The sequence below is a fragment of the Pelophylax lessonae genome (assembly GCF_965119305.1).
Source record: "Pelophylax lessonae genome assembly, chromosome: 6".
NCBI lineage: Eukaryota > Metazoa > Chordata > Amphibia > Anura > Ranidae > Pelophylax > Pelophylax lessonae.
This window is the reverse complement of record NC_138773.1, coordinates 324,010,601-324,022,864: the sequence shown is the minus strand read 5'-3', so window position 1 is coordinate 324,022,864 and position 12,264 is coordinate 324,010,601. Positions and strand designations below refer to the sequence as shown.

At 48.8% G+C, this 12,264-nt stretch overlaps 1 protein-coding gene across 1 annotated transcript in view; it reads left to right on the top strand.

Annotated features, from left to right (window-relative positions):
- Positions 1–12,264, top strand: part of LOC309559053 (uncharacterized protein) — a 156,470-nt gene that overhangs the window by 130,598 nt on the left and 13,608 nt on the right. The window contains exon 4 of the mRNA XM_082262185.1: positions 11,041–11,245. Coding sequence (XP_082118311.1) covers positions 11,041–11,245 — 205 coding nt within the window. The remainder of the gene's footprint in view (positions 1–11,040; positions 11,246–12,264) is intronic.

Sequence of the window (12,264 nt, the reverse complement as noted above, 5' to 3'; positions counted from 1 at the left end):
GGCCGGTGAGTGTACAGTATATCTGATGTGAGGTTGCCTTTGACTTTTCAATGTTGGGTGAAGGAAGCACACAGACTCCTTTTTCTATAGACGTCGGTGGCTTTATTGTCTCCTGGTCAGGGTGGGGTTTCCTGAAAGTAAATTGTCATTTACACCCGCGTTCATTAGCGGTTCTGGTCTGTATCCGCTCTATGAAGTCTATTCTATAGCCGGATGCAGAAAATAGATCATCGCCTTTCTCCAGCGATCGTTCTTTTCATCGGTGCGGAGGAGGGGCCTCGTCATCTGTACATCCATCCCATAGACTGGAACATCCAACAATCTCCCTGTGAATGGATGGCTCCGCTCCCCCTTTTATTGGGATATCCTTCACTGAATATGTATTGGCTCAGAGAGATGAATAGAGTCAGGCTCCAGTCCTAGATGAGGCACCACGAGTCCCAGCCTGCCCTGAGCAATAGGGGAAGGCTGCTTTGGAGCAATGCATGCTATACTGACGTCTTCTGTGCAGGCGCAACAGCATGCCCAGGTTTATGCCATGCTCAGGTGCGGTGTGTTTATGGCAGCTCGTTCATTTCAATGGGCTGTCCTACACAGGACAATGCGAGCACCTTTCCTTCTAACTCTGTGATTTGTTACCATTTGTTATGGCCCCGGATTCCTCATTCACTTTAGAAAGATGCATTCGAGTGCCATTAAGAATAAGGAACGAGTGTGAACTAAGCCAAAGAGGCCATCGATCTCAACCGTGGGCAGCTGACATGTAGATCGCGAACATGGCCCTGCTTTGCCATTCCCTCCAGCCTCCTCTTCACTGCAGAGCGGAGGGCGGGAGGTATCTCAGCACTGGACGGAGGGCGGGAGCTGCCTCGGTTCACCTTTAGAGTTAACCAGCTGGTAATTGGTTGCTAAGACGCCAGATGGTCCTAGCAACCAATCACCTGCTTGTTAATGTGAAAAGTTGACCTTGACAGCTCCCGCTCCTGTACTGTGCTGCCTCCCGCTCTCCACTCTGCAGTACAGGTGTGTAAGTTAGGAAAGCGCTAACTTCACACTGGAGTGTGTTTGTGTGGGGGGGAAGAGAGGACACTGTTTTGGGATACTGCTATAGGGGGGCAGGGAGACAGAGGACAATATAGTGGGGGGTGCATGTGATGTGAAGGGGGGCAAAGGACATTGCTTTGGGGGGCACAGGACACTGCTTTGGGGGGGGGGGGGGGTTAGAGGGGCGAAGTGCACTACAATGAGGGAGAGATAATTTGAAGGGGACAGAGGACACTGCCTTGGGGGGGGGTACAGGGCACTGACATGGGGGAGGCAGAGGACACTGCAGGGGGGGTTGATGTGAAGAGGGGCAGAGGACACTGCTATGGAGGGGGGGCAGAGGACACTACAGTGTGTGTGGGGGAGGGGTGATGCGAAGAGAGGCAGAGGACACTGCTATGGAGGGGGGCAGAGGACACTACAGTGTGTGTGGGGGGTGATGCGAAGAGAGGCAGAGGACACTGCTATGGAGGGGAGGGGGATAGAGGACACTACAGTGGGGGAGTGATGTGAAGAAGGGCATAGGACACTGCTATGGAGGGGGGGGGGGGGCAGAGGACACTACAGTGGGGGAGGATGTGAAGAGGGGCAGAGGAAACTGCTATGGAGGGGAGGGGGACAGAGGACACTACAGTGGGGCCCTGGGGGCGAGGTGATGATAAGAGGCAGGGGACACTGCTTTGGGGGGCACAGGACACTCCTGGGGAGGGTGCAAAGGGGCAGAAGGCACTACAGTGGGGGGGGGGGGGTGATGTGAAGGGGTCGGAGAAACAGAGAAAACTGCAAATGTGAAGGGGGGATTTTTGATTTTCCCCCCATGTTGTCCAGGTTGTACCGCCCCCCCCCCCCCCAAAGGAAGAATTGTTACTGCATTTATTTTCAGGATTTTTTTTTTAAATGCAACATACCTGTAGCGGTGTTTAATATGCCTGAAAGATGATTGTTTGACATTTGAGAGGAACTCGGCTCCATCTAGTGGCCAAAACGACACACTGCAGCTACTATGGAATTTCTTGTGATGTGATTTTCCTTTCAGGAAGTTGAGAGACTTCATCATCCATAGTGCTCTTGGACTACCAGGATGCACTGCTTCACCGCACAGCCTTCTGGGGGAAGCTTTATAAAGGAAGGGAGGAGCCAGGCTCACTCTCTTGGGAAAGACACAGTGAGACAAGCAGGATGCCAGTGCTGTGGGCTGATGCTGTATGCTAGGCCGAAACTCCTGGGCCTTAAGTGACTAAGTTGCAGTGTTTCATCTCCAGTAGAGGATCCCTCCTGGAGGTCCCATCGATGTTCTACAGAGACCAGACTCATCCACCCCAAATACCTAGCGCGGCTGGAGACAGAGGCCGGAGACTGAGACAGCAGCGGAGGCTTCCTGGGAGACAGTCCTGTTGGTGAGAGGGCACCTGCCCAAAAACTGACTCTATCTATCAAAGAAGTAACTTTAGTCAGGATTAGCCTTAGAGTAGTAGAAGGCAATATACCAGGTGGCCCAGTACATCTCTCACAGAAGTTTTACCGGCAATCCTGCACAGACAACCCGCGGTGATTACTAACTGTTTGCTGCCATTCTCTCTATTGATCACCCATCCTCAATGTGGATTACAAATTGCGAGTGCACCAACGTTGCTAGCGAAGATATAGAGAAGAAACAGCGGACTCAGATAGGTCTGACATTCTGATACTGTGTCTAACTGAATGCTGAGCCTTATCTCCAAAAGTATAATAGTGATTAAGATGGTGGTCCTATAGGCTCTGAGACATTTCCTGAAACAATTAATGTGCCCTTGAGGAGTGATATCACAGTATTTATCTTATCTTTGATTAATTAATTAGTATATCCTTTTACAAAGTCATATTTTACTGTATCGAAACTGTTTATTTGATTTACAGTAAATAACTTTCCTGTTTAAAAGCAAGCTTGTGTGTGGTCACCTTGTATTACCCAGAAGGACTGCAGCTGGAAAGAGGTAACAGGTCATTATTATTTATTGAAGTGTTATATTCCAATCTGTGTAGCCATTTGGTATTCCAGTCCTATTCTGGGTCAGTTGTGCCTAGGGAGGGTTCGAGCCAATTCTGTGGGTTGTTAGGCAGGACGTAGACCCAATAATCTAATCAGCAGCTCCTGCGGGGGTGGTGCTACACGTGGGGGCTCGTCCGGGATCATCTACAGTCCTGCAACACAACCCTCCCAGCCACAGAATCCCCCTCAACGCAGAAATGGATCCTACCGCTGCAGCCGAGTGGTGCAGGGAAGAGAATGTCGTAGTGGAAAATGGCCTGGTGGTTGAAATCAAGGGAGAGGTCTGGACTGAGGAAAAACTCCTCCCAGTTTTAAGGGCACTGTCCACAGACAGGAAATTCTGGGTGACTGACATAAAGACAGACACCACCGTTCCACACACGTATGCATTGTGTGAGTGGAGGAAGGGGGTCCCTGATTACTTTAAGGGAACCAGTGTAAAGACTACTGACCAAACAGAACTTTTCTTAATACATCCAGAAGTCCTTACTGAAGGTCCCTCATCCACCACTCCTGGGGTCTCCAGCAAAGAAAAAGGTGTCCAAGAAGGGAGTCCAGAGTCACCACCTTTGTCTACCTTTAGCTCAGAATTGTGTGCTGTTCTCGGGGAAATCGTAGCAAAATGTAGTAAGGACTCCCCAAACTATCTGATGACTGAATATAGGAAGCTCAGGACATTCTCTGGGAAACAGCCTGTGCCTTCGACAGAAGATGGGTTTGAAGAGTGGTTAGATACCGCCACTCAGGCTTTGGAAGAGTGGGAGGTACCAGAACAGCACAAGAAACAGAGAATCACAGAAAGTTTAAAGGGACCTGCACTAGAGGCCGTACGTAATCTCAAGCTAAGCAAAAAGAACTGTACTGCACAGGATTATGTAGACATTCTACAAGATGTATTTGGTCGGACGGAGAACGTGGCTGAACTTCTTTACCAGTTAGACCACTGTTACCAAGAAGAGGAAGAGAAGTTGTCCGAATTTATTAGACGCCTAGATAAGATCATCCACCAGATCTTGTTAAAGAAAGGGATAGACCCCCGGAAGGTAGATCAGACTCGTGCACGGCAGGTGCTGAGAGGGGCTCAACCCTTAGATCCCATTGCCATACTGTTGCGAACTCGCCAAGATGGTGGCATTCTGGAATACCCTGACCTGATCCGAATGGTCAGAGAAGAAGAGGTCATGTTGGACAAGAAAAGGAAGAGTCGGCAGTTTGACTCAACTGCTCGTGTCAGAGTGATAAGTGCAAAAGAAAGTGACTCGCAAGTTGAACTCCTAAAGACCCAGGTGTCCCAGTTGATAGAAATGGTGTCCATCCTGACTAGTCAGGCATCTACTCTACCTGATGGGAACGTGTCAGAGAAGCCGGATAAACCTTCTAACCTTAGAGTAGACCCGGAACCGAGACCTAGGAGATCGCTAACTTGTTTCAACTGTGGGGGAGTAGGACATGTTAGAGGAGTATGTCCCAGCCCAGGAAATGTCGCCTCAGAACCTCGCAAGCCAGCGGAAAAACTTCAGAGGGCACCCGTGAAGGAGTCGACCGGGTGCCCGCCAGTTTCAAGGGAATCCAAGAGACTCAATGATTCAGGGAATCTGAGTCAGGGAGTCAGATCCAGGTACAACGCCCCTAGTTCTATACTCCAGGCTACTGAGAGAAGGAAAATCAATGCACACTGGGCCCAGAGGGGACTGAAGTCCAGAAGAAAAAAAAAGAAAAGAGCCTGGGTGCAGAGAACTGAATCAGACAACAAGGCCACTTCAAGAGAATTCCCAACTAACTTGGTCGGGCCTTCCCCTGTAGTCTCTGTCCAGGTAGAAGGAATTTACACAAGAGCCCTCCTTGACACTGGGGCCCAAGTGACTCTTCTGTATAGAGACTTCTATGATAAACACCTTACCCATCTACCTCTGCAGAAGTTGGAAGATCTGGAGATATGGGGTATCGGGACTCAAAGTTTTCCCTATGACGGGTATCTGCCAATCAAGTTGACCTTTGACCCATCAGTGGCTGGTGAAGCTGAAACCTTCGACACCCTAGCGGTGGTCTGTCCTCGTCCGCCAGGGGCCAACAAAAGCTCTCTCATCGTAGGGACCAACACTGACCTAGTAAGGCGCCTCCTGACACAACTGGTCCAGGGACAGGATGCTCCAGCGCCAAGGATTCACCCCATGCTACGGCAGGCCTATCAACGATTAGTATTGGAGCAAGAGACTCCTGCAGAAGGAGTTGGAAGACTCTGGAAGTTGGACAGAACGGAAAAGGTCTTGCAGCCAGGAGAGGTGGCTTGTCTGAAAGCTTCCGTTAAACTCACATGGAAACAGCCGGGCCCTTTTATCATCTTTGAATCAGGTCCACAGGAAGAGGAGAGAGGGATAGAAGTAATCCCTGAAGTGATCCCTTTGAAGGTGTTACAGAAAAACCATGGAAGGGTTTTAGTGAGTGTCAGAAACACCTCTACTACACCGGTGAAGGTACCGGCCAGAGTGCTGTTGGGCCAAGTTAACCCGGCTACCCCAGTTGTCCCATCTGATCTTAAAGAGGAGGAAAGGGGTGAAGATGTTATAGAAGAGCTCTGCTCTGGAAACGCTGCCCTCCCACCAGAATGGGTGAAGAGGGCCAAGGCACAACTTGCTCGATGGCGAGGAATATTTTCTAGGGATGAGTTCGACGTGGGATGCGCCAGGAGTGCCACTCATAAGATCCGCCTGAGTGAGGACAAACCTTTCCGAGAAAGAGTCCGGCGAGTTCCCTTAGGTGACTTAGAAGATCTACGTCAGCAGCTGGCGGAACTCAAGAAGACTGGGGTTATTCGAGAATCCAGGAGCCCATATGCTTCTCCGATAGTGGTAGTCCGGAAGAAAAACGGATCTCTGAGGCTTTGTATCGACTACCGAACCCTGAACAGAAGAACCATCCCAGACCAGTATACCACTCCTCGAATCGAAGACGCCCTACAGAGCCTGTCAGGGGCGAAGTGGTTCAGTGTGATGGACTTAAAGAGTGGGTATTATCAGATCCCCATGCACCCTGAAGATCGGGAGAAGACAGCCTTCATCACCCCTGTGGGGTTCTTTGAGTTCAATCGCATGCCTCAGGGGTTGTCAGGGGCCCCTGCTACCTTCCAAAGGCTGATGGAAAGGACCGTTGGAGATATGAATTTGATAGAGGTACTGGTATACTTGGATGATGTTATCGTGTTTGGCAGAACTTTGGAAGAACACGAGGAGAGGTTGGAAAAGGTCCTGAAGAGGCTACATGAAGAAGGCCTGAAACTTTCTCCTGAGAAGTGCCAATTCTATCAGTCCTCGGTCCATTACCTGGGCCACATCGTGTCTGAAGAAGGGGTGGCCACCGACCCGGACAAGCTGGATGCTGTCGCCTCCTGGCCGAGACCTACAAATGTGACCGAACTTCGGTCGTTCCTGGGTTTTTGCTCCTATTACAGGAGGTTTGTAGAGGGGTTCGCCAAGATTGCCCGACCCCTCAATGAGTTACTAAAGAACGAAGAAGATGACGTTCCTGAACTGGTCAAGCCAATGAAGTCCACCATGGGACCCCGGAAGGCCAAGGAGTCCATCCAGGATCAGTGGACCCCAGAATGTGAAGGGGCTTTCATTCAGTTGAAAAAGAATCTAACCACTGCCCCTGTGTTGGCCTACGCAGACCCCACGAAACCATATGAACTACATGTCGATGCCAGCCGAGATGGGCTGGGTGGGGTACTCTACCAGGAACATGAGGGCCACCTGCGACCCGTAGCCTACGTGAGCAGGAGTCTACTACCTGCTGAAAGGAATTATCCTACCCACAAACTTGAATTCTTGGCCTTGAAGTGGGCAGTGGTTGACAAATTGAAAGATTACCTGTACGGAGCTGAATTCATTGTCAAGACGGATAATAATCCCCTTACCTATCTGTTGACTACAGCCAAGCTGGATGCCACAGGACACAGATGGTTGGCTGCCCTCTCTAGCTTCAACTTCAGCCTGAAGTATCGGCCAGGAATCGGGAACAGGGATGCAGATGCCCTATCCAGAAGGTTGCATGCACCACACGAACCTGATGAAGAATGGACCCATTTGGCTCCAGAAGGGGTGCGTGCCCTATATCAGGGAACTGAACTTCGATCCAGAGGAGGATCAAGAGCCGAAGAGATTGGGGTTTCGGCTGTCGGAGTACCCAAATACTATTGCAGGGTGACCCAGGTTGAAGGGGAAGATTTACCCCGGCTGTCCAAAAGGGACTTGAGGAAGGAGCAGCTGGAAGACCCTCTGGGAAAACTTCTTTTGGAAGCCTTGGAGATCCAGCGCCCTGAGTTGCTTCTCACCGACTCTCCTCAGGGGGCCCGTCTGTTGCATAGAGAGTGGACCCGGTTACAGATCCGAGAAGGGGTGGCCTACCGAAGAGGCCCATCTGAAGATCTGGAGGAGAAGTGGCAACTGTTCTTACCAGCTAAATACAGGGAGAGAGTTCTGGCTGCTCTTCATGATAATCATGGCCATCTGGGACCTGAAAGAACTTTTCAGCTTGTCAGAGACAGGTTCTACTGGCCCTGTATGAGGGCCGAAGTTGAAGGATACTGTCATTCTTGTGTCCGATGTATACAAAGGAAGACTCTGCCACGTCAAGCAGCCCCAATGGGCCATCTGCAAAGCCAGGGACCCATGGAACTGGTGTGCATTGATTTCCTTTGCCTAGAGCCTGATCTGAGTGGCCAAGGGAGTGTCCTTGTGGTAACAGACCATTTTACCAGATACGCCCAAGCATTCCCAACAAGGGATCAGAAGGCCTCTACAGTAGCCAAAGTTCTTGTAGAAAAGTTCTTTGTACACTATGGGTTACCACAACGCCTCCATTCAGATCAGGGAAGAGACTTTGAAAGCAGACTGATCAAGAGACTGTTAGATCTGTTAGGCATCCAAAAGACTAGAACTACTCCCTACCATCCACAAGGGGATCCCCAGCCAGAAAGATTTAACAGGACTCTTTTGGACATGTTGGGGACTTTGAGCTCAGAGAAAAAACAGCATTGGGGCAAACATGTAGCTGCCATTGTGCATGCCTACAACAGTACTGTCAGTGATGCTACTGGATATTCCCCTTATCGTCTAATGTTTGGACGAGAGGCTCGATTGCCAGTGGATTTGGCCTTTGGCATCTCGCCCGATCACACCTCTTCAGCATCGCACAAGGGATATGTGGACCGACTGCGGAAGAGTCTGAAATCGGCCTATGATAAAGCTCAGGCCACATCTGATCAACGTGGACTGAGGAATAAAAGGAATTTCGACTTAAAAGTTCGGATCCAAGACTTGCAACCAGGGGACAGGGTATTGTTGAGGAACTTGGGTGTCCCGGGAAAACACAAGTTGGCAGACCGCTGGAAGTCCCAACCTTATGTTATCTGCAAGCAACTACCAAACCTCCCTGTGTATCAAATTCGGCCTGAAGGAAGTGTGGGTCCATTGAAGACTTGGCATAGGAACCATTTACTGCCTCTCTCTGAAGCAGTTCGCATGCCTCCTGTCGTAGATTCGCCAGAGACCCCTTCGACCTCTCGCCTGTCCAGACCAGTCACCAGATCTCAGTCGACACTCCCAGATGTGAGGGGAGGAAATTCTCCATCTGAAGATCTGGAAGATGAAGAGGAGGTACCTGACTGGATGTGGTCGTCTCAGTTACCAGAACCCACACCTGCCTCCCTGTCTTCATCCGAATTGGCTGACAGAGGAACCCTTCGGGCGGAAGCCCCCGAATTCATACCTTTCCACATGCTTCCAGAAGAAGTAGTTGAGGATGAAGATCCTGAGGAGGAGGTTGCACCTTTCTCTGAAGAAGAACTGACCGCTCTTGAAGCATCAGATTCCTGTGTGTTGGAACATGAGGAGGAGGACATTGAAGAATCCCCAGAAGTGGCTGGTCCTAGTACCTCTGAGATCGTGCATCCCAAAGAACAGAGGGAAAGAAGAGTCATTCACCCACCCAAAAGACTGACCTATGACCAATTGGGTGAATGCTCGGAAGAGGCTATCTTTACTTCCAAACGAACTCTTGATCAGCCTAGTTCTTCCACCGCAGATTTGGTGGAGGACAACCCTAGCTCACCCCCAGGCACATCTGTACAAGCCACTCAAGTGTCAGGGGTCTGTGAACAGAATTACCTTCCCTCCCCTGACAATTGGTGGGAGGTTCCTATGTCGAACCTGTGTTGTAATATGCAGTTGTTGAGTTTGAATTCTGCTTATGAAAAGGAAGATAATTCCCTGTTATGCATATGTTAATGTTTTTGTTGTGTACTGCCAACATATGCACTGGAGTACATGCTGTTGTCCTCTTTGGGGACCAAAGTTTCTTAAGTGGGGGGAGTGTGTAGCGGTGTTTAATATGCCTGAAAGATGATTGTTTGACATTTGAGAGGAACTCGGCTCCATCTAGTGGCCAAAACGACACACTGCAGCTACTATGGAATTTCTTGTGATGTGATTTTCCTTTCAGGAAGTTGAGAGACTTCATCATCCATAGTGCTCTTGGACTACCAGGATGCACTGCTTCACCGCACAGCCTTCTGGGGGAAGCTTTATAAAGGAAGGGAGGAGCCAGGCTCACTCTCTTGGGAAAGACACAGTGAGACAAGCAGGATGCCAGTGCTGTGGGCTGATGCTGTATGCTAGGCCGAAACTCCTGGGCCTTAAGTGACTAAGTTGCAGTGTTTCATCTCCAGTAGAGGATCCCTCCTGGAGGTCCCATCGATGTTCTACAGAGACCAGACTCATCCACCCCAAATACCTAGCGCGGCTGGTGACAGAGGCCGGAGACTGAGACAGCAGCGGAGGCTTCCTGGGAGACAGTCCTGTTGGTGAGAGGGCACCTGCCCAAAAACTGACTCTATCTATCAAAGAAGTAACTTTAGTCAGGATTAGCCTTAGAGTAGTAGAAGGCAATATACCAGGTGGCCCAGTACATCTCTCACAGAAGTTTTACCGGCAATCCTGCACAGACAACCCGCGGTGATTACTAACTGTTTGCTGCCATTCTCTCTATTGATCACCCATCCTCAATGTGGATTACAAATTGCGAGTGCACCAACGTTGCTAGCGAAGATATAGAGAAGAAACAGCGGACTCAGATAGGTCTGACATTCTGATACTGTGTCTAACTGAATGCTGAGCCTTATCTCCAAAAGTATAATAGTGATTAAGATGGTGGTCCTATAGGCTCTGAGACATTTCCTGAAACAATTAATGTGCCCTTGAGGAGTGATATCACAGTATTTATCTTATCTTTGATTAATTAATTAGTATATCCTTTTACAAAGTCATATTTTACTGTATCGAAACTGTTTATTTGATTTACAGTAAATAACTTTCCTGTTTAAAAGCAAGCTTGTGTGTGGTCACCTTGTATTACCCAGAAGGACTGCAGCTGGAAAGAGGTAACAGGTCATTATTATTTATTGAAGTGTTATATTCCAATCTGTGTAGCCATTTGGTATTCCAGTCCTATTCTGGGTCAGTTGTGCCTAGGGAGGGTTCGAGCCAATTCTGTGGGTTGTTAGGCAGGACGTAGACCCAATAATCTAATCAGCAGCTCCTGCGGGGGTGGTGCTACATACCTATGGGTCAAATATACCAAATATGATATGAGATTAGATAGATAGATAGATAGATAGACAGACAGACAGACAGACAGACAGACAGACAGACAGACAGACAGACAGACAGACAGACAGACAGACAGACAGACAGACAGACAGACAGACAGACAGACAGACAGACAGACAGATAGATAGATAGATAGATAGATAGATAGATAGATAGATAGATAGATACAGAGAGATATGAGATAGATAGATAGATAGCGGATGGACAGATGGATGGATGGACGGACGGATGGAGGGACGGACGGATGGATGAATGGGGTGGACTGGCTGTGTCACTCATTCTTTCATTATCTTTGTCTTTCAGCTCTGCAGTCCCGGGTGTCGGAGGTCGAGCTCAGACATGACTCATGAAGCCGGTGACTCAGGGAAAAGCCAGCGTGGCTGCCGCCTGCGCCCGCACTTCAGTGACCCCATGCCCACGGACGCAGTGAAGAGGAAACAGCTGGAGCTGAAGATCGCAGCGGCGGCCCGGCAGCATGCACACCGGCAGAGGCAGGAGAAAGAGAACGGTACCCGCTGAGCTATTATACTTACATTACCGCTGACCCCCACCCACCAGAGGGGTCCCCCCACCCACCAGAGGGCTCCCCTACCCTGAGCCCATGGAAGGGTTAATGGAAAGCTGTATATGTCACAGAAAACATCCACCAACAATGGACCTTTTATTGCTTTGGGCAGACATGTGAACCATCACTAACCCCTCTCCACTCCACTCACAGCTAAATATCATTTTTTTTTTTAATTTTGGGTAAAATAGGAAATAGTTGGAACCCCTGACAGTTTTCTTTTATTTTTAGTTTTGCTGTCCTGTTGGGGAGATTTCCCTTCACTTTCTAACCTGGAGACACAAGAGGAACTGGGAGAATAATCTCTTCAGATGTGCATCTAGATCTACCACCCCTCTGAAGAGCAATCTAGGTTTATATTACTTTTCAGAGGCGAGCAACAGGCAGTGAGGAGGCGATGTGACCTCTCCCCACCGCCTGTTGTATCAGTTTATCCCCATTTATGCCCATTTTTGCCAAAAAGTGTGCAGCAACCACATAAAACGCACTCAGTCGCGGGGTGTTTTGCGTTTGCCTGCCCCAATGGGATGGAAAAAACAACTGACATTAAAAAATAAATACTAGACATGTGTGATTCTGTTCATTCATTTTCAGATGAAAAATTCATTATCGGAGATTCGGATTTATCAATAATTTCCAAATGGACATAGTAAAGAATTCAAACAAATCCCAAAAAGTTATATAAATTATATATTGTTTTATTTGGATCCACTGAGAATTGCCGGTTGGAGCGGGCGGCCGATAGATAGATAGATAGATAGATAGATAGATAGATAGATAGATAGATAGATAGATAGATAGATAGATAGATAGATAGATAGATAGATAGAATATATATGCATACAGCGCCTTGAAAAAGTATTCACACCCCTTAAAATTTTCCACATTTTGTCATGTTACAACCAAAAATGTAAATGTATTTTATTGGTATTTTATGTGATAGACCGACACAAAGTGGCCAT